Source organism: Pelodiscus sinensis, chromosome 2, assembly GCF_049634645.1.
Source record: "Pelodiscus sinensis isolate JC-2024 chromosome 2, ASM4963464v1, whole genome shotgun sequence".
Classification (NCBI taxonomy): domain Eukaryota; kingdom Metazoa; phylum Chordata; order Testudines; family Trionychidae; genus Pelodiscus; species Pelodiscus sinensis.
Genome location: NC_134712.1, coordinates 160,760,761 through 160,783,176, shown reverse-complemented (window position 1 = coordinate 160,783,176; position 22,416 = coordinate 160,760,761). Strand labels below are relative to the sequence as shown.

Below are 22,416 nucleotides of genomic sequence, written 5' to 3'. Positions count from 1 at the left end.
TGCAAAATGGGATGAAGATGAACAGCCCTTGGTGGGTAAAGAACAGCTTAGGAAGTATTTAGAAAAGCTAAACGTACGCAAATCCATGGGTCCGGACTTAATGCATCCGAGGGTACTGAGGGAGTTGGCAAGTGTCATTGAGGAGCCTTTGGTCATTATCTTTGAAAAGACATGGAGGTCGGGAGAAATCCCGGATGATTGGAAAAAAGGCAAATGTAGTGCCCATCTTCAAAAAAAGGGAAGAAGGACGATCCAGGGAACTATAGGCCTGTCAGTCTTACTTCAGTTCCTGGAAAAATCATGGAAGGGATCCTTAAGGAATCCATTTTGAGGCACTTGGAAGAGAGGAAAGTGATTAGGAATAGTCAGCATAGATTCACAAAGGGAAAGTCATGCCTGACCAATCTGATTAGCTTCTATGATAAGGTAACTGGCTCTGTAGATGTGGGAAAGTCAGTGGATGTGATATACCTTGACTTTAGCAAGGCTTTAGATACCGTCTCCCACAATATTCTTGCCAGCAAGTTAAGGGAATGTGGATTGGATAAATGGACAGTAAGATGGATAGAAAGATGGCTAGAAGGACGGGCCCAGCAGGTAGTGATCAACGGCTCGATGTCAGAATGGCGGTCGGTTTCTAGCGGCGTGCCCCAAGGTTCGGTTCTAGGACCAGTTTTGTTCAATATCTTTATTAATGACCTGGATGAGGGGATGGATTGCACCCTCAGCAAGTTTGCGGATGACACTAAGCTAGGGGGAGAGGTAGATATGCTCAAGGGCAGAAATAGGGTCCAGAGTGACTTAGACAAACTGGAGGATTGGGCCACAGGAAATCTGATGAGGTTCAACAAGGACAAGTGCAGAGTCCTGCACTTGGGACAGAAGAATCCCAAGCACAGTTACAAGCTGGGGACCAACCAGTTAAGTAGTAGTTCTGCAGAAAGGGACCTGGGGGTTACAGTGGATGAGAAGCTGGATATGAGTCAACAGTGTGCCCTTGTAGCCAAGAAGGCTAATGGCGTATTAGGTTGCATTAAGAGGAGCATTGCCAGCAGATCCAGAGATGTCATTATTCCCCTTTATTCGGCTCTGGTGAGGCCACATCTGGAGTAGTGTGTCCAGTTCTGGGCCCACACTACAAAAAGGATGTGGACACATTAGAGAGGGTCCAACGGAGGGCAGCCAAAATGATTAGGTGGCTGGAGCATATGACTTATGAGGAGATGCTGAGGGAGTTGGGTCTGTTTAGTCTGCAGAAGTGAAGAGTGAGTGGCCTTCAACTTCCTAAAGGGAGGTTCCACAGAGGATGGAGAGAGGCTGTTCTCAGTAGTGACAGATGGCAGAACAAGGAGCAATGGTCTCAAGTTGTGGTAGGAGAGGTCCAGGTTGGATATTAGGAAAAACTATTTCACTACTTCAATGGTAGTGAAGCACTGGAATGGTTTACCTAGGGAAATAGTGGAGTCTCCATCCCTAGAGGTGTTTAAGTCTCGGCTCGACAAAGCCCTTGCCAGGGCTCGACAAAGCCCTTGCCAGGTTGATTTAGCTGGGATTGGTCCTGCCTAGAGCAGGGGGCTGGACTTGATGACAGTCTGAGGTCTCTTCCAGCTCTATGGTGCTATGATTCTATGGTGCTTTCCCATATATGGGACTATGGAGCAGTTTGTGGTGTTGAAATGGCCAGATTAATCATCAAGCTGCACTGCCATGCACGTCATCAGAGCAGTAAGAATTAATGAGCAAGCTCTGCACAGGGAGAGGAAAAAGGGAATATCTTGCTGTTCTCTATCCTCTCAGGTGGATGCCAAGACTGGTTCAAGAGAGGTCTGTGTCCACTAGAGGGATACAAGTAGTAACAGTTGGCCTCTTCTACAGTTAAAAACCGCACTCCCTTCTGGACCACTGAAGACTGAGTTGTCAGTCAATAGTCTTGCAGCACCTTAAAGACTAACAAAACATGTAGATGGTGATATGAGCTTTCGTGGGCACAACTCACTTCTATGAAAGCTCATGATACCATCTACACGTTTTGTTAGTCTTTAAGGTGCTGCAAGACTATTTGTTGTTTAAGTTTTTCCAGTTACAGATTAACTCTGCTACCCCTCTGAAGCTTTTGAGGGCTCAAAGATTTCCACTGGGGGACTGAAAAGACACACAACACTTCCCCTTCTCTTCTATCCCTAGCCTTCAAGATAGAGCCCCTCTTCCCTAAGCTTCTCCTGCCTTCCCTGAAGAAAATGAGACCTTTCCCACCACTCTGGCTTTGACTTTCCACTGCTTCCACCAAGTATTCATATATCCTAACTCCTGAATTACCTCTCAGCTACCAGCCTTGCCTCTCCACAATCTCATACTATTGGTCCCGTGTCACCTTCTCTCCCACTATCTGGCCTGGCTTGTTGCTGCAGCCATGTAGCCCGATTTTTCCCTGCTGGCTCCCTATTCGAGGAGCATAGGCAAGTGTCATATTGAACATGCAAGCATGCGGAGAGGTCAGGACTAGTTTCTCTCAAGAGTCTTAAGAGTACTTTAGCTACCAGCAGACCGAAATCCTGACTCCTTCACTGGCACAATGAACATCCCCAGAGTGCCCAGGGACCTGGGCAAGCAGTGTGTGGGGGATCTGGCTTTATGCTCCCAGAAGGGGAGGGGCCTTGTTTGAAAGGGAGGAGCCAGCCCTCAGAGCTGCCTGGAGCATGCCGTGTTGCAGTGCACATCACTGCAGCTCTGATTTAAAGGATCCAGGGCCCTTTTGAAATCACCAGTGCGGGGGACAGCTTCCCTCCGTACCCCACCTACACACCCTAAAGTTGTCCCAAACAATCACAAAATAGCTAGCCTTAAGAAGGCCTCTGAGAAGTCAGCTAGTTTCCTAAGGATCAAAGATATGCTGAAAAGCTAAAGTAAAAATTCAACCCAAAGCAAAAAATGTGTGAACACTTCCCATCAGGAAGCCATGGAAGAACACTTAAAAAAATACTTTACCAGCATCTTGGTACAGCTGGTAGACTTTGTCCATCTCTCCACTGAATATTCCAATGATGATTACATCATCACCATCCTTCAAAAATTCTTGGACCTGTTTGATAGCCTGAATCTGTTTGGATGGAGGACCAGCCTGCTCAATCATGTAATCAACAATACCTGGCACCAAAAAAAAAAAAAAAAAAAAAATGAAAACGTTATTCAGAAGTTTTACTTGAAAGCACAGTGTAGGTATTCTGCCCCGTAACAATCTAAATCTTGTAAAGATTAGGGATATTAAAATGAATTTATTTAGGTAAATGTGTAACTACTGAAAGTGTCAGCAGATACATGTTTACACAAGGTGGAAATGACTCCTCTGGAGCCATCTGTCCCACTCTCGCCCCCCCCCCCACTGCTGTCTCCGATACAGAACTCAAGAACTCTTCCTCAACAGTACAAGCTAGGACCAGCAAATTTGGTATAAAGTAGGGATGTTAAGAGTGTAATTGAATAGTCATGTAACCACAGGAAATTTTAGCAGTTACATGACTATCCCAATAGTCCCCAGGGGCGGAGCTGGCAGCCAGTACACTCTCCACCCCACTCTGGGAGCCCCCTGGTACCCTGCGCTGCTGCCTCTTGATCTGCATGGGGTAGCAGGCAGGAGCAGGTCCACGGAGCTGGCATGCGCGGGGAGACAGCTTGAAAGCTAGCTCACTGCACGTATCAGCTCCTGCCTGCCCCCCCTCACCCTCCACACTGCTGCCTCTCTATCCCCCTCAGGTAGATACTAAGAGTGGGGAATGTGTGTAGTCGTCAACACGTTGACATCCCTAATAGAAAAGCTTCCTTTTCTCCTAATGTAAGCAAGGTCAGGGTTTGGTTATGCCAGGATATCTGGAAGTCCTGGGAAAAGGACAGTTTTCCATAACATGTGAAGGGAAGGGCTGCTGTTTAGAGGGACGCAATACAAGAGTGGCCATTGGGGCAGTGAGCCTACAGGGGAGACCTATCCTGCAGAGTGTCCATTGGGGGCCACCAAGGGAGTGGCCATATTACTAGGGATGTTAAATATCAACTAATTGATTAACGGAATAGTCTATGCATTTTGCATGGACTATTCCATTAGTCGATAGGGCACCTCCGCCTTTGAAATGTAGCAACAGTCCTAGGGCTGTTGCTACACTTCAAAGGCAAAAGTGCTGCATAGAGCTTGGGATCAGCTGGGAACTCCCCAGCTGACCCCGGGCTCCCTGTGGCACTGGTGCTTTGAAACGCTGCATGCAACCTGATGTCGGGCTCCCCGTAGCGTTTCAAAGCGGCAGCGCTACATGGAGTCCAGGGTCAATGGGAGAGTCCCAAGGTGATCTCGGGCTCCACATCACATGCAGCCTGGGGACACCGCTTTGAAGTACCCCTTTCTCTCCCCCCCCCTCCCCCCACATCCTACCCCCCCCGCTGCCTCTTTGTGAAAGAGGCAGCAAGCAGGGAGGAAGCTACTAGTCGACTATCGGATAAGCATTTGTGTATCAGATAGTCGACTAGTCCTTCACATCCCTACATCTTACTTCCCAGAACACTGAGTAAATAGCCCTCCTGCCCCAACCCTCTTCTTCCCTCCCAGCCCTTGGTTACGGTGCTAGGGGGTGGAGCTAGTGGCCAGGGTGTGCAGGGGGAAGGGGGAGAGGAGAAGAGACCTGTGCTGAATGAATTCCCCCCCCAAACCCCCTCTACTAGGGATGTAATGGTTAACTGGTAAGCCTCACCCTCAATGGGTGAGGTGCTCCAGTTAACCAGTAAGGGCCGGAGCAACTCCTCGCCTGCCCCGGGCAGGGGCTTGCTCAAGCCCCATGGGGCCCTCTGGAATAGCCCCTTTCTGTAGCAGACCCAGCCCTCCCACAGCAGGTTACACACTAGCTCCCCAAGAAGCTTCACTGTAGGACCTGCAGTATAAAGCATGTAACTGCTATGATTTTTTAGCAGTTACATGGTTATATTTTTAAAAATGGCTTTTTACATCCCTACTCCTCACTCCCCATCCTTATCCTTGCTCACACGTCCCCATCCTCCTATCCCTTTTCCCCTAAGGGTCTGCCCTAAGTCCTGCACCTGCTACGCTGCCAGGACCCTGTCCTGAAGGACCTGGGCAATGCCTAGATTAACATATTTTAGTTAACTGATTTGACTTCTCACATGTGAAAAGGTGCTACAAGACCCAAGATTCTAGGAGATTCAATCAAGCCTGTTAGCCTAGGCAAAGGAGAGAATGCAGTTTTCATGTCCTATGATTCCAACTGCACCACAGCATTATGTACACAAGATTCCTTTTACTTTTAAATGTTTGTGGTCCACCCATCCCTCCATCTCCCAATTCTAACTCAAAACAGTAAGACCCATTACCATATTTTTCTCGAGGGCCATTGTAGTCAAAAGGCTTGCCCTTGCGGAAGATTTTCAGAGTTGGATAGCCAGAGACATCAAACTTCTTTGCGAGATCTGTTTCAGCAATGGCATCTACTTTAGCTAGAGAAATGGGGGGCGTGCGTTTGCTGAGCTCCTGGGCAGCTCTCTCATATTCTGGAGCGAGCCTTTTGCAATGTCCACACCTAAAAGGAGGGGAAAAGAGGGGATTTGTAGGGGATAACCAGAATGTGTTTACCTCTGAGCATGAGAAGTAGGGCAATTCACACTTCCAGAATGGGAAATAAAGATGTTAAATTCTTAACTCCCCCTCCCCCAGTGACTCTTCAGAGAGGTGTTTTCTTAATGAAGGCTGTACATGTCCTAGTATTAGCCACATCACAGCATGGTCTCAGACTATTAAATATGGAATATCTCAGTGATTCAAGTTGCACAGCATTTCTCTTTTAGCTTTTCACCTGCTGAGAACTAGATCTTAGCAATGGATTCAGTTGAGTTTAAAATGACCAATGATTTTGCCATAGCATGTGTGGGATCTCCCCCCCGCCCAAACCCACAACAGCAGTTAACTTTCTCAGAAGCGCAGGACTGGAGTAAGAGGGCTGATAAGAGTCAGAAATGCATGTTAGAACTATAGATATTTGCACAGTGTTTGACTGCACTATGTGTTGCTTACTCCACTGATAACTCTGCCCTCATGAGAAAGAGGTCTTTAAAAAGTTCAAGTCTGGCACAAGTAGCATTCCTATTTAAATACACAACTCATTTGAAACTGAATACCATTCTACGGAAGGGACTGGTTTATAGGAAAACTAAGCCTAAGAGGTGAGAGCCCAAAGCTACCCATCCGTTACAGTTTCATGGCCATGCCACCTCTGTGAAAGAGGAGGAATGTACATTGTCTTACCATGGGGCATAGAACTCCACCAGTATTATGTCAGCATCATTCACTACTTCATCAAAGTTCTCTTTGGTCAACACCAAGGTAGCTTCCGGCGGAGGGGTCCAATTTGGATCAGAAACTTCTTTGACTTTAGCCACAATCGCTGAAAGATAATACAATACAAGAGTTCATAATTCTGCATAGCTATGCCAATTGTATCTTTCCCAGTGCTACAGTGACAAACTGTAAGGAAGATATGAGATCACCAAGAATTTGAGACTGAGTGATTGAGTATTAGCTCGGACTGAGCAAATGGCTAGGACCAAAGAACTCCTGAATTCTAATCCTAACTACACCCCTTCTTGCTTGGGCTCCTTTAGTACCTTACTTCTTTGTTAATGGATGCAACAAAAAGGCAAGCAATAAATAAAAAAAAGTCAGTATTTTAAAACTCATGCTCCTCCAGATTTACAGAGCATAGGTACAGTACATTGCGACAAGTTATTTCAGGGTCTTCTTTTCTTATTAAAGATTTTGGAATGACAGTTCTTGAAGACAACTTTTCTCTTAGCCTAGACTGAAGTATAGTAACATCTCATTAAGTGTCAAATAGCAATGTCACATCTATTGCCAATATATCAATCCTGACACTCTTGTTGGCTGGCCTCTCTCAAAGCATGAAAGATAGTCATTTGGCTGTTAAAGTAGTGATATTCTATGTTAGTAAATGGTATGTGCGCATGGGGGGGGGGAGGGAAGGGATCCTTCAGGCACCAGACACACATTACCTGGTGAAGCTATATTGTAACATGAAGCTGTTCAAAAACCCTAAAAAAACCTTGGCTTTAACATCTACTTAAAAGAGAACTGAAATGAAGGTGGTGTTTGCTTAGGAACATACAAGTACAGCTTTTTAAATCCCTGATCTTTTGTACAGCATGTAGTAAGATACTACTTCATCCTTCCTTTCATTTCACTGCATTAAACTCAGAGTTCAATCTTACCATCTTCTGTTCGGGATCCATCATAATCAACTGTCTGCCCCTTCTTCAGAATCTTGATGGTTGGGTAGCCGCTAACATCAAAACGACCTGCCACAGCAGTGGCTGCAGTAGCATCTATTTTAGCAACTGGAATGGGAGGATCATTTTCCTTCAAAGTCTTGGCTATCTTTTCATATTCTGGAGCAAACTGCTTGCAGTGTCCACACCTGTAAATTCAGCGTCATGAATCTGAAGGTATATTTTGCTACTCTGCATTTCCACACAGTGTTACACAAGTCGACCTCAGAATTAACATGCTATTTTTCTTGCCATGATGTCAGATCTAGACTAGACAAAGTAGTGTCCAACTATATTTTTAATAGTTTGCTGCTTCTCTTCACAACCATGACAGTTCTTACAGTGACAGTGGTTATCACAAGATAGACTTAGACCATTGCCCCGCCTCACTATAGAGGAAGAAAAGCTCTACAGATATTAATACTGTGCATTATAATTTCCATTCACCACCAGTCAAAGTCCTAAACCCCTAACATTTCCAATCAGCAGTTCGCATGTTTTTTGGTCACAGCCTAGGAATCTTGATAGGATTTGTCCTTATGATCCGCAAGGTCACACATTAAGTTGGGACGAGGCAAGGAAGAGAAGTGAGTTTCCTCTATGTCGGATGGAAAAGGACCAGGCCACTTCATGAGTTGCAAATACTTCTTAAGAAGTTGCTTGGGTAAAAAAAAAAAAAAAAATGTGAACCCCCTTTTAGGTGAAGCAGGATATATATATGTGAGAGAGAGAGAGAGAGCGAGCTATTTAGCACACCAAATGATTTTAGAATGTAGTGGCAAAGAGAGGGAAAGCCCCCCCCACAAAAAACAAACACCAAACAAATGGAAGACCAGTCAATACAGTAAACAGTTCTGTAAATTGCTGTGCATGTGGGCCCCCCCAAAAGAATGCAACAGCCAACTTTTGGTGATCAAGTTGTCAGAAGACTGCTCTTGTATGAAAAGAGCAGAAGAGATGGGGACGACTAAATGAATTGATGGTCTGATCCAGCATGACAAGTCTTATTAGTATTATTTAACTCTTACTGTAATGTATTTTTAGATGGCAAGACTGAAGGGAAGTTTCAGAAAGTTTAAGCAAGATTCATTCAGCTATTGAAGGGACCACCAACCACGACATTTTAAAAACTGCAGCCCACTATTTGAATAAGGCTACAGCAGAAGCAACTAATTGTGAATCCTGGCATAGATGTTACCAACATTAAAGACTTGGGGTGAAATCCCAACCCCACTGAAGTCTTGGTAATGACTGTGGCAGGGAAACAAAGACACAACCAATAACAGTGTGCGGGGGGGGGGGGGGGGCGGAGGAGGAGGAGGAGAGAGAGAAAAGGAGATCACAACTAAGCATATTCAGCTGGAGGTTATAAACTTAAGGAAGAAATAAAAGGAGCCGAACAAACAGAGTCCCATCCACCCAAGACATCAATGCACACACTCTGTCTGGCCATCTCAGAAATCCATACAAGGGCTAGGACTACTGAGACATTCTAGGTTACAGAGAAAGTGATAGTGCTATTTACACAGGGAAATCTTAAATCAGTCATAACATTAAGGGCAGGTGAAAAAAGTTAACTCTTCCAGATTCTGTTCAGATACTATAGCATGAAAGCCAACATACATTAAATACGTTCATCTTGGTGTTAATTGGGACAATTTGTCTAACGTTAACATTAAGTGAAGACCATCTCATTTAAAAAAAGGGGAGGTGTTGCATTTAATTTCCTTGGCTGCTTTTATGCTAATACATTGATAAATTGCAGTTTAAAAAAAGAAAGTCACACAGAATTGCTTTAGGAAACTTGTGTGTTGCTTAATTCTGCATCTTGCCAACACAGTTTCTGTTTCCATGTTTTCCCTTTTACTGTTTGCGATGTACAATGCACTACATTAAATATACTGGCCTATATTCTCTTTCCTGTTGTATTATGTAAATTCAGGACAACTCCTGAGAGTGTACATGAGTTACACCAATGTAAACTCAGTATCTGCAGAATTGGATGGAGAGGTGCATGAAACTTAAGAGTGTAGACATGAAGGGGTGTGTGTGTGTCAATTTTTAGTTATACTGTATCCCTATTTACACTGTTCCAGCAATGTCAAGTGGCCTTACAGTGGGCAGAAACGGTCTTCCGTCAATCTTCTTGAACAAATTGCTCCCCAACCAGAGAAGCACTGGTGTACAGACCCAGACCGAAATGGAGGGGGATGATCATGGGTTGGCCAGAGCGCACTCCATTATGGCTACTTTCTGCTTTTTGGGGCCATGGAGTACCAAAGGAAGCAAAGCCCGGCTGCACCTAGTAACAGTGGAACCCTGCTTGTCTTTGGAATATAGGCAACTAGAGACTAAGGTAATCTGAAGCTGCTTTTGCCTCCCAATTTAGTCCCAACTCCAGACACATTAAGGATGTAACTAAGAGTCAGGGTCACAATTCCCTTTTCTGATGTTAGGCTGAATTATGGGTGTGGAGCAGGGAGGATGCAAGGGGCCTTCTCTTTCTTTTTTTCTCCCACGTGACCTGCCTCAGAATCAGGCACAATTGCAACACTGGTGGTCAGAAAAGCTGTCTGCACTTCCTCAGAGATACACAGTGCTCTGAGACAGAGACCTGGTTCCACCTTAGTATGGCCAGCATCAGGAGAACAGTCTGCAGTTCATACATAGGTTGTAGTGACAAGCATACTCCTAGACTATGCTGGGGAAGAGTTCTATCTCCTAGGAGCAGAATGCTTCCCGATGTCCCCGACTCCCGCCTGCAATCATGCCATAAAATATCCCACCTTATTCTAGGCTGGGGTGGGGAAACCTCAGGCTCAGGGGATGAATCTGGCCCCGAGTGTCAGGCCCCTCTGCATCAGGGAGCCCACAGTGGTACTGCGGGGCTGCAACACAAAATCTACTAGGCTGGGCTCCCCTAAGCTGGTGTGCAAGTGAAACGTGGGCAGTGTCTTTCTCCTTCTCCAACAGGGACACATGAGTGAGGGTTTTTTTTGGTTGCTTCTCACTTGTGTAAAGCTCTTGACCCCAAAAAAGGTTCCCCACCCCTGTTCTAGGCTGTGCCTTACTGGCTATGTAGATTTGTATGTAATTAAGCAGCAAGTGACAAATCTGTCAACTGAAAGTCATCAATGGGTCACAAACACAGCTGAAATATGCACATTAAAATAAATGCAACTCCTGAGGAAAATATTTAATGGAAGGCTTGAACCTTAGACCTATCCCATCCAGGAAATAAGGGGTACAGAAATGCTGCAAGTTTCAAACCTACCATGGTGCATAGAACTCCAATAGCACAGTATCTTTGTCTGCAACAAAGGTATCAAAATTTGCATCATTCAGAACTATGACGCCATTTTCTTCTTTAATTTCGGAATCATCATCTTCATCGTCATCTTCGTCGTCGTCGTCATCATCATCATCGGCATCCTCTTTTGTAACAGATTCTAGAAAAGTCGAAAAAATACAAGATTGGGTTGATTTAAGTTTAGTGATAAAGCAACATGACTAGTTGAAAATTGCACTTACAAAAATAAAAAATAAAACCCCTTTCAGAATATGATCGGAGCGTAACCAATGCAGCTATGACTGCCAGTTTGCGCAGAGAGCCCAGAACAATAGCTCAAGTGTGCAGTGCCCTCTGGATTTCAATGGATGCTAACTCAGATGCCAATGAGGATCATATGTTAAATGACAACACAACTGTTCTGCTACTCAACACATAAAAAACGAGTAAAGCAAATATGAATATTAATATCAGCATTTCCCCAAGTGTGCAGCATGTCTCCTTGGAGGAAGAAAGACACAAAGAACTAGCCAGGTAGAGAGGGGCATGGAAGATGCATAAAATAGGATCTAAGTCTTTAATACTACAGGCAGTCCCTGAGTTACGCGGATCGACTTATGTCGGATCTGCAGTTACGAACGGGGCTTTTCTCGCCCCGGAGAACAGGAGCGGCGGGACGCCCAGATGAGCCGCGGTCCCGCCGCCCGCGTTCTCCGGGGCGAGAAAAGCTGCTCCCCTTCTCCCTGGTCTGCTGGGGGGGGGGGGGGGGGGGGCGCGCAGCTAGTGCCCCCTCCCCCCCAGCAGACCAGGCTTTTCTGCCCACGACGCCTGGGGTAGAGCAGCTGGGGCGCTGCTGGGTTGGTCCCGCAGTGCTGCTCCTCGGCGCTACTGGACCAACCCAGCAGCACCCCAGCTGCTCTGCCCCAGGCGTCCCCAAGTCAGCCGCTGCTGAAACTGACCAGCGGCTGACTACAGTAAGCCCGAGGCACAGTTGCTCTGCCCCCGGCTTCCTGGAATCAGCCACTGATCAGTTTCAGCAGCAGCTGACTTGGGGACGCCTGGGGTTCTTAGGTTGAATCTGTATGTAAGTCAGAACTGGCATCCAGATTCAGCCGCTGTTGAAACTGGTCAGTTTCAACAGCGGCTGAATATGGACGCCAGTTCCGACTTACATACAGATTCAACTTAAGAACAAACCTACAGTCCCTATCTTGTATGTAACCCGGGGACTGCCTGTACATGGAGAGGTTGCAGTGGGTGAGTGCAATTATTCTTAATTAAATTTTTCCCAAAGTATGAGAAACTGATTTTATTCTTGCATTCGCTTAATGACTTCCTGAAATTAGACTAGTCAGTTCCACTTTCTGGTTCTTAGTTGAGGAGAGTCTTCAAGACAAGATTTTTTTTTTCTTATAATAAGATGGACACCCTCCAAGCTCACCATATCTTGGAGATTTTATTTAGATACAATGGTTTCAAAGACATTATGTTGCACACATCACAGCCTGGCTTCTGCACAGGTATCCTCAGCTGTCAATCCTTTCATTTATGTGGAAATCCTTTTAGATGACCCAGAAGTAATAAAATTCTGTGAATCTTTTGATTTTGGATTTGAATTACCTGACCGTGTTTAACAATGATGGAAAAGAGCAAGAGACTGAGATCACTAGTCTGGGTATATAATGAAATTAAGGCGTTTGCTTGGATTTACACTGAGGGTAGATAATGAACTGTGATTATGAAGCTGGCAGAAACAGGATAAATAGGCAATATACCATCTCCAACATTACAGTTTCTATCATTTTATTATTCTGCATTTATTTGGCATGCTATTATCAGAGTGAATTTATTTGAAGTGTTTCCTCCTTGTATAAATAGTTTCAGGAGGCAACCATTATTCAGGCTACAGAACTTACAAATAGCCCTCCCATTTATAGGTATTTGATAGAAGAGGGAGAAAGCAGCACTTCAATTCTGGGTAAAGGTCCTCCTAGCTTTGGTTTGTATAGTTTTACTTCCACTGCCACATTCACCTCTTGGTTTGGAATTCAAGATGGCCCCTCATTAAAAAGCCACCTAATGGTTTAAAAAAAAAAAAAAGTCACCACACCAGCATCAGATAACATTGATATCATTCAAGAAAAAACAGGCCCTATTGAAGAATTTTCAGGGAGTTTGTTTTATAGAACAAGCACTAATAAAGCCAAAGCTCTTATTACCTGCAGGAAAAAGCACTGCCACTGCAGAACTCCATTATTTACAAAATATATATTATTAATTTCCTCACCCACAAAGTGATGAATGTGCAGTCAGCTTGTAAAAAAGATCAGCACGTATTAAGACAAGAAAGATGTTTAGCCAAACTAATCTGTTCAGGGCAGGATTCCAGGCTAGGAAAAATGTTCAGACTTCATTTAAAGTTCGTGCATCCAGGAATAAAGAAACACGTGATAGGTAATGGGCAAAGGAATGGAGACTAATAATCGATCAAGTTGTTTTTCAGTTATCCTGGTGTAAGTCCACTGACATCAAATGAATTACTCTGAAGTTACTTGGATTTTCAACAATGTAACAAAGTACCAGAGAACAGTACAGTAAAACTCCGATGTCCGGCATCTGATGGTCCGGCACCATCAGGAACCCAGAAGTGCTCCGGGCAGCTGGACCATTGGAGCTGCTCTGCCCCCAACTTCCGATTCAGCCGCTGCTAAAACTGACCAGCAGCTGAATCGGGAAAGCCGGGGGCAGAGCAGCTGGGTGCTGCCAGGTAGGTCCGGTAGCGCTGCCCCTCGGGGCTGCGGGACCAACCCGGCTGTACCCCAGCTGTCCCCAATTCAGCCGCTGCTGATACTGATCAGCAGCTAACTCCTGGAAGCCAGAGGCAGAGCTGCTCTGCACCAGCTTCCTGGAATCAGCCCCTGATCAGTTTCAGCAGCAGCTGACTTGGGTACACCTGGGACAGAGCAGTTGGGGTGCTGCCGGGTTGGTCTCGCTGCGCCAAGGGTTGGAGCTACCAGACCAACCTGGCAGTGCCCCAGCTGCTCTGTCCCAGGCATCTGGATTCAGCCGCTGCTGAAACTGACCAGCAGCTGACTCCAGGAAGCCAGAGGCAGAGCTGCTCTGCACCAGCTTCCTGGAATCAGCCCCTGATCAGTTTCAGCAGCAGCTGACTTGGGTACACCTGGGGCAGAGCAGCTGGGGTGCTGCCGGGTTGGTCCAGTAGCACCGAGGAGTGGCGTTGCGGGACCGACCCGGCAGCACCCCAGCTTCTCTGCCCCAAGCATCCCCAAAAGCAGCTGGGGTGCTGCCGGGTTGGTCCCGCCACACCAAGGGTCGGCGCTACCGGACCAACCCAGCAGCACTCCAGCTGCTCTGCTGCAGGTGTCCCCGATTCAGCCGCTGCTGAAACTGACCAGCAGCAGCTGAATCAGGGACGCCTGGGGCAGAGCCGGACTACCGGAAGGGGGGGCTATGAGGGGTCTGGGGTGGCATCCTCCCCCCCACCCCGACCCCTCATAGTCCCCCCCCTTCCAATAGTCCAGCAAATTGGATAACCTGGCACCCCCGGGTCCTAAAGGTGCCGGATTATTGGAAGTTTACTGTAGTTTCTAGGCCACAAGAGGAGAGTTTCACCACAGGGAAAAGTGATGCATCTCAGTTTCTCTTATTTTTAACAGCCCCTCAGCCCCAAAAGCAATTTGTGTTTTAGATAGTTGTGTGTTACTTTTAATTAACATTCAGCTTTAAAGGATATCTGATACCACAGTTTCTGGTAAAATGAGTGCTTGCAAGACCCAGAAGGTTTGCAGAGGTTATCTATCATACAGTAACAGACATCTGGGTGCAGATTAAGTGTCTTTAATCAACACTGACTGTTTCATCTGCAAACATGATTTTAAAACTGGACAATGCACTTTAAAAGTCTGTTATTACTTTGTATTTCCAAAGCTTTTCTATACACAGATCTTAAAGATCTGTGTAAGCAGGTGTTTCTCAAAGTGTGCTCCACAGAGCCGCAGGGCTCCGCGAGACATCTCCAGGGGGCTCCACGAGGTTGACAAACTGAAAACATCGATAGATACAACACATATAATCAGTGGACCGCTGGAGCGCCGCATACATTTTTAAGCATGTAAAGGGCTCCAAAAAGTTTGAGAACTGCTGCGCTAAGCATCCTGAGCAAATGAAGATCTCATACCCATTTTATCAATAGGGAAAGAGAAAGAAGAGCAAAGGCTTGGATTATCAGAGTTACTTCCAACATTTCCAATAAACAAAGGCTGCCAGCGAGCAACAAGCTTAAAAAAAGGCAGGTCCTAAGAGATTGTTCCTCAGAGGTGCTCCACTCCCACAGACCACAATGGAAGTTGAGTGCGCTCATCATTTTTTGAAAAAGTCACTGAAAACTTGATTTTTCAGATCACAATGAAATTCTATGGCTGAAACGGGAAGCCAGTTCAGGACTCCTAGGCTTGTCACTAACCAACGGACTCTGCTTTGCACCGTTATTTACTTACAGCCATTCAACACCATTTAGGTTACAAGTCAAGCACAGAGTTAAATGCCAGAATATTGCCTGTACAAAATGAACTCACAAAATCACGGACGTTTTGCATCAGTAAGAAAGAATCCTAGTCTAGTCCTGCTAATCTATTAAATGGGGGTCTACTTTTACCGCAGCTTTTGCGATTAGTGAATATTGATAGCTTTCTATAGAAGTACTCCTTGAGTAGGCTACTACACTGCTGACATTATTACACTACTTCATTCCCTTGCTCCATTTACTTCATTATCAGTGGCACATCATATCCATGGAAGAGAAGTGACCACCGAGATTCTTCTGATTTTGTTCTTTATATTTAAAGAGAGAACCTTATGTTTAAACTAGATGTTTAAAATGACATCTGAAGTGAATACAAAGCATGTTAAAGACCTAAACTTATTCTCTCAAAATATTTCAATGAAAATAAATACACAGAATCAATGTGCTTCTACCAAAAGCTTTAAGGCTGCTTTTCTATATGAAGAAAGAATCCAGGACAAGCTAACTTTTGAGATCAGGCTTTATAAATATGGTACAATAGTCCTGTCTATGTAACTTAGGAGACTCATTTGAGATAATTTGACAAGCAGGGACTTGCATTCTAGTTACTTTTCCTCAGTCTTTGAAAATCCAAGGCTGACCTGAAGTAATTTAAAATTCATTGACTACAATTGATCTCAGTTTAAGAAATCGTTTAATTGTAGTCAAAATGTTTGGTTTAATAAAAATAAATTGTATGCACTTTAGAATTTAAATGCAAAGTTACCATCCTACTGCAGCTGGACACAAACCAAGATAAAAAGTTAATTATCGAGAAAATGAGCAATATATAGACTTTCTTCTAACATAATATTAAAATATATGGTTGCTTAAGTTAGTGTACCTTCCTATATAGCAAAAAGATGTACTAATTTAATGGTTTAATTTTAGTGATTGTTTCAATCAATAAGAATATATCTTTTTTATAAGGTAAGCTGACTTACAAAAAGAAAAACAGCAAGAAAATGGTCTGGTAGCACTTTATAGACTAACAAAACATGTAGATGGTATAGTGAGCTTTTATGGGCACAGCCCATTTCTTCAGCTGACCGGAGTTATGACTAGAGGATAAGAAAACTCAAAATAAATAGGAGAAGGGAAGGGCGGGGGGGGGGGGGGGAGGGAGGGGAGAGAAAGAGCGGGGAAGAGTAAAGAGGAAGATGCTCTGTCGCCCACCCCCTTACCTCTATACATAAAGTATCAGGAGAAAGGGTGCTAAACCTGAGTAGATAAAGATCAAAGTCAGTGGATGGATTGCTAAGGCATGGGGGATACCATTCAGAAAGCTGTTAGCAACTTCAGTGTCTTTTGTTTCAGTGATGAAGAATTGCTTTAAAAAAAATCAAATTTAAATCAAGCTACATATTGCACTTTCAAGCATAGACATATACATTTGCTGGTAGGGTCTATCCACTTTTGCCTCTGGTATCACTAGCGTCTTTGATTCTTTGAATGACTTTGACTATCTTCAACTCTGCTGTCAGTTTCAGAAGAATAAGACCTGCTAGAGATGTGATGCAAAAATAACCTCTTACACACACAACCCAGCAGATGAAACTTTAAATTACAGATTTACATATTTAAGAGTCAGGTGCTCTGAACGTTACAGAATGAGGCCAGCGTATTGAGCAACTACAACTGAAATTACAGAAATAGCAAATCAATATTTGCATATAAAGACAGAAGTCTGTGTGGAAGGAAAAAGAGAAATGCCTATAAGCAAATTTGTGTCTATCTTTAAGCTTCCTGAAAGAAATTTACAAGGCACTTACATTTTGTTTAAAATAAAACCTCACACACAGTCACACCATGTGACCAGAAAATTCATCAGGTCTTGAGGGCTACGTTCTATGCCTTGAAAATGGGCAACTCCTGATCACTTAAGTGGGAACTGAGCACAAAGAGGATTGAATTTCAAGAAAGTAAATTATTGCTCCAACTTTACCACAGGTCTTAAGAAACATACCAGAACATTCATTCCAAGTTCTGGATGCAAGTGGATGATCTTCATGCATATTTTTGTCCAGAAGTTTGCATCCCTGTTATGCAAATATTATATGTAACTCACATTATTTATAGACTCACACCAAAACCCTGGATCCAATTACTAATTATTTCTGGATCTAGATGCAAACTTCATAGCTGACCATCTCTAAGATCATGAATCTGCACCAGACTCCCTTTGACTCTGAGGCAGTTGAGTTTTGGATTCAAATCTGAACTTTGGAGCTTGGGCCTAGCTCCAAAGTAAATATGCACATGCAAAGGAAATGAGGGAAGAACACTCAGTGTTAGATATTTTGTCTTTCTTCTCCCAGAAACATTCACCTTTGGAGGATTCTCTCTTGCAATGTAGTATGTTCTAAATTCTTACAGTTCATTCATGCTCATGCTATTAGGTCCTTGAGTTTTCGCATCACTTGTTATCATTACAAAGCCTATAGCTCTTAAGAGAAACAGTCATTCATAATCTTTTCTATACCGATGGTCCTGCTTCCATTCTTGGATTCAATTGTCACTACCTTCCTAAATTGCTAAATGGGAGGAACATTACTTACCTCACAAGGGTTTTATGAGAATTAACTAACATCCGTAAAATAATTTGTGGTCCACAGATGAAGGGTATTAGGCATATGAAGTTGTACTATTACGCTACTGCATATCAGAGGAAAATAAGCCCCCAATTCACATGTAAAAAGTCTTTGATATTGGCAGCGTGGTACTGTACTCTACACCAGGGCTATTCAACACGCAGCCCGTGAGACACGAGGCCCATGTGTTTGTGGCCCACAGAGCAGTTTGGGTTTACGCAGGGCTCAACATGCAGCTCATGGGTGGGATCCTTTGAACATGGCCTCCACTGGGAATACGCTCTACAACGGCAAGGAATCTCCCAGGTGGGGCAAGCACTAAAAGACGCAAGTGGATGGGCTGGTTGGAACAGATGGGTATCGAGTATCAGCATTTCTAGCCTCCAGGGAGGAGGTGCCAGGAGCACCTGGGCATTGTGTAAAAGAAGCTATTTGCATATATATTTGCATGCATATGCAGCCATACTTAAGTTGCCGCCCTCAGCATGTACTGTATCATTGCGGCCTCTGGGGCTTTCAAAGTTGAGCGGCCTCGCTTTACACCCATCATGCAGGCTGAGAGCAAAATTCTGGCCTCATTGAAGGCAATGGCAAGAGTCTCTCTGACTTCAATAGGACCAGGATTTCATCCTGAGATGTTGGTTTAAAAACACACTGCAGGTAATAGGGAAATAAACAGTACGGTGGCTGCATTCTGAAAGCTGACCTCAGCAACTGTTTAGGTGAGCAGTCAAGCAGCATGGATAGAAGCTTCATATGAAAGAGAAAATGTGTCTCTTGATTACTGTTCAAAATAAGTAGTAAAACAGGGAAAGTATACTGTGGGAGAGTATAGTCAAGTTCTCCTGATACTCATATAGAAAAGCTGGAGAACCTTAGTAGAAATTGTACTTCCCTTAAGCAGGACTGTGGTCCAGCAGGTTGCCATGGATAAGGAGGGTGAGCCTCAGGAGCAGGGGCGTGACTAAGCCAGGAGGCCTACATTGAAGGAGCGGGGTGCAGCAGTGGCCAGAGTCCCAGAAGCCGCAGCAGGGCTCAGCTGGAGCCCTAGGCAGGGGCAGAACGGGCCATGTTGGGAGAGACCTTCCCTTGTTCAGCAAATCCTCTTGTTCGGGACAAGTCAGGTCGCAAGGGTGCTAGAGGAGGGAGGTACAACCTGTAGCTGTGTTGCCCTAAAGGCTCTGATCCTGTAAATCAGAGGTGGACAATAATTTTTGCAGGGGGGCCATGCCAAGAACTTGATAAGTGATTACAGGTCACACTTTTCTTATATTTTAAATGGTGTGGAGTGTAAGGTCTGGGAATGAATTTGCAGGAAGGAGCCCAAGCAAACGATTGAGGTACTCCGTCTGGGAGGAAGATGGAGAGTAGGAAGGGGTTCTGACCTGGGGCAGGTGTTTAGGGTGGGGATGTAAAATTCCAGTTAAAGTTAACTGGTTAAATGGAATGTTAAGCATCCCATTTAACAGGTTAACCAGGACCCTGTGGGTGGGTTGGGGTGGTGGGGTCTCTCCAGCCCAGCTGCCTCTCTTCCCCAAGGGCTACACACACAGACACGCTTGCTCCAGCAACCAGCTGCTTCAAGTAGCATGCGGGGCCACCTGCGTAAGCTACCTGCTGGGCCATGGGACATTAGTGCCTGGAGAGTGATGGCAGGTTGAATCCAGCGTGCAGGCTGTATTTTGCTCAACTCTGCTGTAAATGCTTATGCACATGAGTAATATTATACTCAAGCACTTTCATTAAGTTCAATGGGACTATTCATCTCAGCAAGTATTTGCAGGATTGGGGCCAAGTGATTGTCTCAGAAGCTCTGGTCCCAGAAAACTACATGTAGTGCCTAACATCCTGGTGGATAAACAAGAAAACTGTTTTAACTTGTGCGTAAATAAGGTTTCTAAAGGAAGTGAAATACCATTTTATCTCATGCCCTCAGCTCAATCTAGACTATAAATTATTTCTAATGCAAATCAACTTTGCATCATCTAATTTTAGAAGTGAGGAAACATGCATGGTTGACACAGGCACTTAAGATTCAGCAAAACAAAAATGCTACGGAATATTATTTTGAAGTAGGAGCCCCCTCAGAATACAGAGCTTGTAGATATCCTCTGTACTTCAAGTGTTCCTTTTAATTCTGAAACAGACAGCGAATACTGAGGGTGCTAGCTCTTCATTTCACCCTTTTCACAAGACAGGAACAACAAGCTGCAAGACAAAGCAATTATTTTTAAAGCCTAAGACAAGTACTAGCCTCATAAGAATATTAAGACCCCACAAAATTAACCAGCAGAGCTGGCCAATTGTGATGGATTTTTATAAAATCAAACTCCGCTTTAAACTGTCATTATAAAGTTCAAGAAAAGATTTTGGGGAAGAGCCCACCTGAGCTTGCTCCAAACAACTTCATGAATTGTTTTCTAGCTCCTACAATTCCTTAACTTGGGAGGTAATTTTTAGATAATTTGCATTTGGCTAACAACCATAACTACTTGATTAGAGGTTTAGACTTGTTTCAAGTTCACTACATATGTTTAGGAGGGTACAATTTCTTCACCGCCAACATTTTAATGTAGTAGGAGCTGCATATTAAGAAGCAAGACATTCTTCATCTATAGAAACAGGTTATTTCGCGGCACTGCCCAGTTAACTTTGCCAGCATTTCAATTTGGAATTATTTTCCAGGGCATTTAAATCATATGCAATAGTTACTTCTAGTCACATTAACATAAAAAGATTGAAAAATATACTTTTTCCTCAGCCAAAATAAGATTAAAGATAGAGAAGTTATTAAATAAATTCAGGCTTATTTTTAAACCATGTTTACTTTGGATTGCTCGTGAAAGACCCAATCCCACAAGCAGGCTTTACTCACAAGTGTTTGTTGGAATAGGCCCTAGAAGTGAAATTCACCCTATCAGAGAGTATTCAACTGATGCCTTGTCCTCCCCCAAAATTCTTAGGCCCCAAGCCTGCAACAGACACACCTCTTGCACTGCTATTAAAATCAATGTGCAATTCCTCCATGTGTATTCATTTGTGAGACTAGTGCTTTAATAAATGAATAGGCCTTATGTGGACATCTGCACTGAGATTAACATCTCTTGAATTTCTAACCTTTACTATCGTTTACACTTTCAGAGTGAGCAAACCAAGGCAGTGAGTTACAGAATACATCTCTATAAAGAAAGAATAAACAATATTTGCACAAATAGGGAACAGTTAGCTTGCATTCTCTTCTTATTTGCATTGCCGAAATACGACTATTTGATCAAAAGCAAGAAATGGGTTTCATAAATATGAGAAGGGATGTAGCAATTTTAGATAATTAGCACAGCAGCTCAATAGTCTTTAGATAATCTAACAAGACATTTCCCTCATTTAACCGAGGAGCTTTAGGATTCCAACTGCCACCGACTACTTCCAGAGATTTTAGCTTAAAAAAAAAAAAACCCTTTTACCTTCTGTAATCCACTAGGTGCTCTTGTCCCCCCTCCAAAAATTTTCTTCCATTTCTATCATTATTTAACATTTAACGCATCCTCGATTTCTCACCGATCGTCCTTTGCTTCCCTCCCCCTCCAGTAGCTGTAATCTAGTCTCCCTAGCTCAACAGGAGTCCGCAAGCACCGTGAGAGCCCCTTTCCCAATACAGCAGGGTGAGCAGCGAGTTCCCAACCCCCTCCTCCTTCTCCGCCAGCCCAGGGGCGTCCCTGCCACACGGGCGGAGTGGGGGTTGCGGAAAGGAGCCCTGAATCCCTGCGGGAAGGGCGGGAGGAGGGGAAGCGCGGTGAAAGGGAAGCCCCGGCAGAAGGCAGGCGCGGAGGGGAAGGGAATCCCGGCACAAGCCGCAGGAAGGAGTCAGTGCCTGCCCCAAGGGAAGCGCCCGCAGAGGAGCCCTCGCCTGCCCCTCCCTTAACAGCCCCCCCCGCAACCCCCGCCTTTCCTCCCTCCCCCCCAGATTACCTGCATGCCCCCCACGCCCTGCCCCTCCCTTGCATGCTCCAGCCCCGGGGACAACCCCGCACTGCAGCAGCGCCCCTGGCCCGCTTACCTCCACCTTGCCCGCCTCCTTCCTGGCAGCGGGCTAAGAGAGCGAGCTGCGCCAGCCCCAGCAGCAGCACCAGCAGGCAGACTTTGCTGACTCGCATCCTCGCACGCACCAGCCACACGCTCCGCTAATGGCACCGCCTCCGCCGCCAGTGCCTCGCCGCTCTCCTGCAAGCCCGCTCCCCGTCCCCTGCGCGGGGCTGAGCTTCTGCTCCACGCCTGCTCTGAGCTGCCTCCCCGCGATTGGCCGCCTGCGGGCGCCTCCAATCACCGGCTGCCACTAGTTCCAGCGGCAGCGCTCCCGGAGCAGACGGGGCGCGGCTGGTCGGGGCCGAGTGGCCACTTCTCACGCTGGGATTGGCGGGCAGCTCAGCGCGGGAGGCAATAAAGGGCGAGGGGCGGAGCGAGGGAAGGCCCGAGCAGGCAATGGGCAGCCCGTGAGGGTGCAACACGTGGGCTTTTTAAGGGCTGGGGTGGGCGTGCCCTGGGAAGCCCGTGTGGGAGTCTGGGACGTACCTCTGAGACTGGGCGGTGTTGCCCCGTGTCCTGCTACACTGGTGGCTTGGCAGGGG

The 22,416-nt window shown here is 45.2% G+C and overlaps 1 protein-coding gene across 1 annotated transcript in view; it reads right to left on the bottom strand.

Moving 5' to 3' along the window:
• Nucleotides 1-22,200, bottom strand: part of PDIA4 (protein disulfide isomerase family A member 4) — a 28,642-nt gene extending 6,442 nt beyond the window's left edge. Inside the window, exons 1-6 of the mRNA XM_075921704.1 lie at nucleotides 21,849-22,200; nucleotides 10,607-10,781; nucleotides 7,276-7,481; nucleotides 6,296-6,434; nucleotides 5,368-5,573; nucleotides 2,986-3,144 (exon numbers count right to left, since the gene is read on the bottom strand). Coding sequence (XP_075777819.1) covers nucleotides 2,986-3,144; nucleotides 5,368-5,573; nucleotides 6,296-6,434; nucleotides 7,276-7,481; nucleotides 10,607-10,781; nucleotides 21,849-21,945 — 982 coding nt within the window. The 5' untranslated portion in view covers nucleotides 21,946-22,200. The remainder of the gene's footprint in view (nucleotides 1-2,985; nucleotides 3,145-5,367; nucleotides 5,574-6,295; nucleotides 6,435-7,275; nucleotides 7,482-10,606; nucleotides 10,782-21,848) is intronic.
• Between the last annotated feature and the right edge of the window lie 216 nt (nucleotides 22,201-22,416).